General features: G+C 50.3%; 1 protein-coding gene across 1 annotated transcript; it reads right to left on the minus strand.

The window, feature by feature from the left end:
• Positions 1-686: 686 nt before the first annotated feature.
• On the minus strand, positions 687-2533 carry UCRPA7_5686 (putative cytochrome p450 protein; the record flags this gene model as incomplete). Its single annotated transcript, XM_007918230.1, has 5 exons — positions 687-1614; positions 1665-1725; positions 1865-2068; positions 2123-2135; positions 2186-2533. 5 exons carry the CDS (start codon positions 2531-2533, stop codon positions 687-689), a joined length of 1554 nt encoding a protein of 517 aa, XP_007916421.1.
• Between the last annotated feature and the right edge of the window lie 365 nt (positions 2534-2898).

The raw sequence follows: 2898 nt of genomic DNA on the forward strand, positions 1-2898 counted from the left end.
CACAAGATATGTCTTTGGAATCACACCAAATATCCAGATACTTCGCCTATACCCCTAGAGATTCACGAGGAAGCCCTTGATACGATGAACCTACTGTTTCCCTTCGATGACACTAGTACCAAGGCTCTTCTTCAGAAAGAAGGAGTCAACTTTTACAGCCTCGGTTTCTGTGGCAGGGAGAGACTCTTGGATCTCGATAGATACAACTATTGGCGCCTACCGTTGGAAGAGTTGGTAGGGGTGCTCCAGCTGCCACCAAGCGGCCTACATCAATTACGGCTGGACAAAGACGGGCGGAACCTTCTGCAGTTCGCAACGTTTTGGATCGCCGCGGCGGTAGCACTCTTGACAATTGTAAGCTTCATCTTCGGCATTCTATCAACAATCTATGCGAAAAGAGGGTATGATATTGCAGTTCTGCAGTACAAGCTGTCCCTCGCACAGGCTTGTGCGGAACCTGGAGCGAAAGAACAATTGCCTGACTTCTGTTGAGGTCCTCAGCGCCTTGGTAGTTGTACACATAGACTCTATGTCGCATTGTTAAAAGAAAAATCTTGGAGTGCATAAACAAAAACAAATGGGTATTTCCATTCTCGTTTGACTAGATATTCATCTGAAGACACCATAGCCACTACCTCGTTCTGTGAGATGGGAAAAAGCGAAGAACCTATCCACTAGAGCGCGCCTTAGGAGCTCTCAAATACCGCTCGGATTCCCTTGGTGCCATGCCAAGGAATCGGGATGAAGTAATCGTGTGCCATCTCGCAATCCCTAACGGTCGTCTCAAAGGTCTTGATCACACCAACATCACCTGGTCGACGATCCGTCTCACTGCCCCAAACGCGGAACATCTTGGCCAGACCAAGGAACAGCTCGGACTGAGCGAGCGGCATACCCTGGCAGACACGAGTTCCGCCGCCAAACACAGTGAAATACTTCTCGAGACGCTGCTCACCGTCACCGAGCCAGCGCTCCGGGTGGAAGCCGAAAGGGTCGTAGTAGATTGCCTCAGTTGTGACGGTCTTGTAGGTCGTCATCGACACGGGGTTTCCCTTCGGGATTGTCCACTTCTTGCCCGTCTCTGGATCGGTGTAGTGCATGTCCTCGTCCGGAGCGACGCGCGCCAGCCGGCCACTAGTGCCGAAGCCGAGACGCAGACTTTCCTTCACAACGCCGCGCAAGAAAGGCAGTGCTTCAAGCGTGCCGAGGGGCACGATGTCATGAGAGTCCGGGATGGCCGTGAAAAGCTCGTCGCGTAGTTTGCGTAGGGAGGCGGGATCGTTGAGAAGGTGGAACGTGGCGATGGCGAGCGTCCAGGAGGTTGTCAAGGTTCCGCCTTGAACGAGGATCTGGCCGTCCTGCGCAAGGCGGGTGAGGGTCTTCTCGCGATCCGGCAGAAGCTTGGACGAAAGCATCTCGTGGAAGATGGTTGGGTGGGAAACATCGAGCTGCCACTTCTCAGTGTGCTCGGTGGCTTTAATCTCTGCAATCTGCTGGAGGATGTCACGCTTCATCTTGAGGAAACCAGACCAGCCTGGCACACAGTTCTCTGAGACAAACTCAGGAAGTGCATTGATAAACTTAAGGATGATCTCAATATGTTGGATCCATTTACTTTGTATTTATTAGCCTGCGTTCCGTTTGGGATGAAGAGCTATACTCACCCATAGTGTGTCCCTTGAAGTAGATTGTCTGTCACCTCCTTGCCAAAAGTAGGGTCCTCAACTAAATAGACAATTAGCATTAGCGAGAAGGCAAATGCAGGAGAATTACTGACTCAGATGACCACATCGTGCAAATGAGTATTCGTTGATCACATCTAGCTTATTAGCCCGGGTTTATAGCAAGTCTCCTTGATTCTTACCATTTGTAAATGCTGAGAATGGATACATCAAATCTAGTGGCTTGGAGCTTGTCTTGCTGTACTCCAATAGACGATTGAGAAGAGCGTCAACTCGCTCTTCGATAACCGGCTGCAATTTTCTCACGCTCTGTGTTGAGAAGAAAGGATTTATCGCAGCACGACGGAGCTTGTGGTGATCATGATCTATTGTCGCTAGACCACTCTCTAGAGCATCGTTAGTCTCCTACTTCGTCACTCGAGAATATGAAGTGAGTATACCATCTGCGCCAAACTGCAAGTAAGGTTAGCTGTGTACACACTTCCAAAGACTATTCGACTAACTTGTTTAACAAAGAACTTCGTCTTCTCTCGACGACGGCCAGGGCCAGTGTAGAGTTCGGGGTAAAAATCTGGGTCTCCAACATGGACCTCGTCAGGGTTGATGCGGATTACGGGGCCATATTTCTTGTGTAGTTCGAGGATCTTGAAAGTGTATTGACCACCTAGTACGATATCATAATAGAACTCATACCACCAAGTTGCAGCAGCTAGCTTAGGGCCCGGAATATGCGAGATGGGGCTGAAGTAGAGTCGGCGAACAACAAGTTGAACAACATACAGTCCAAGGAAGATCAAGAGAACCAGACCGTGAAATGGAGTGACACTTGACAGCAAGTTCGCGAAGGCCATTGTGCTTTTGACAAAGCGCAGAGTACTTTGGTTTGAAGAAAAGAGGAAAAGAACAGCCCCGCAGAAGAGGCGATCGAGAGCTCGAGGAGGGGTCTCATTAAGAGCACGCCAACTAACTGAGATAGCTCTGGGGTTCGATATGGTCTAATGGCACTATAGCGTCGTGCTCCTCACCTTCTTTGGTCCGACTGCCGTGATCGAGCTGCCCGAATGGGCGCCATCGCATGCACTTGCATGGGGAGGACTTAGCTCCACATTGCGATTTTGGTGATCCTGACGTCGACACGTTGCCCGAGAGGGACTTCCGTATCATAGCCAGTCCTCCACTTTGCGCACTTTCTGCGGCACCCTTCAGATGGATGGCG

This window comes from Phaeoacremonium minimum (genome assembly GCF_000392275.1).
Source record: "Phaeoacremonium minimum UCRPA7 unplaced genomic scaffold PA7_03_scaffold_428, whole genome shotgun sequence".
In the NCBI taxonomy this organism is placed as follows: Eukaryota; Fungi; Ascomycota; class Sordariomycetes; order Togniniales; family Togniniaceae; genus Phaeoacremonium; species Phaeoacremonium minimum.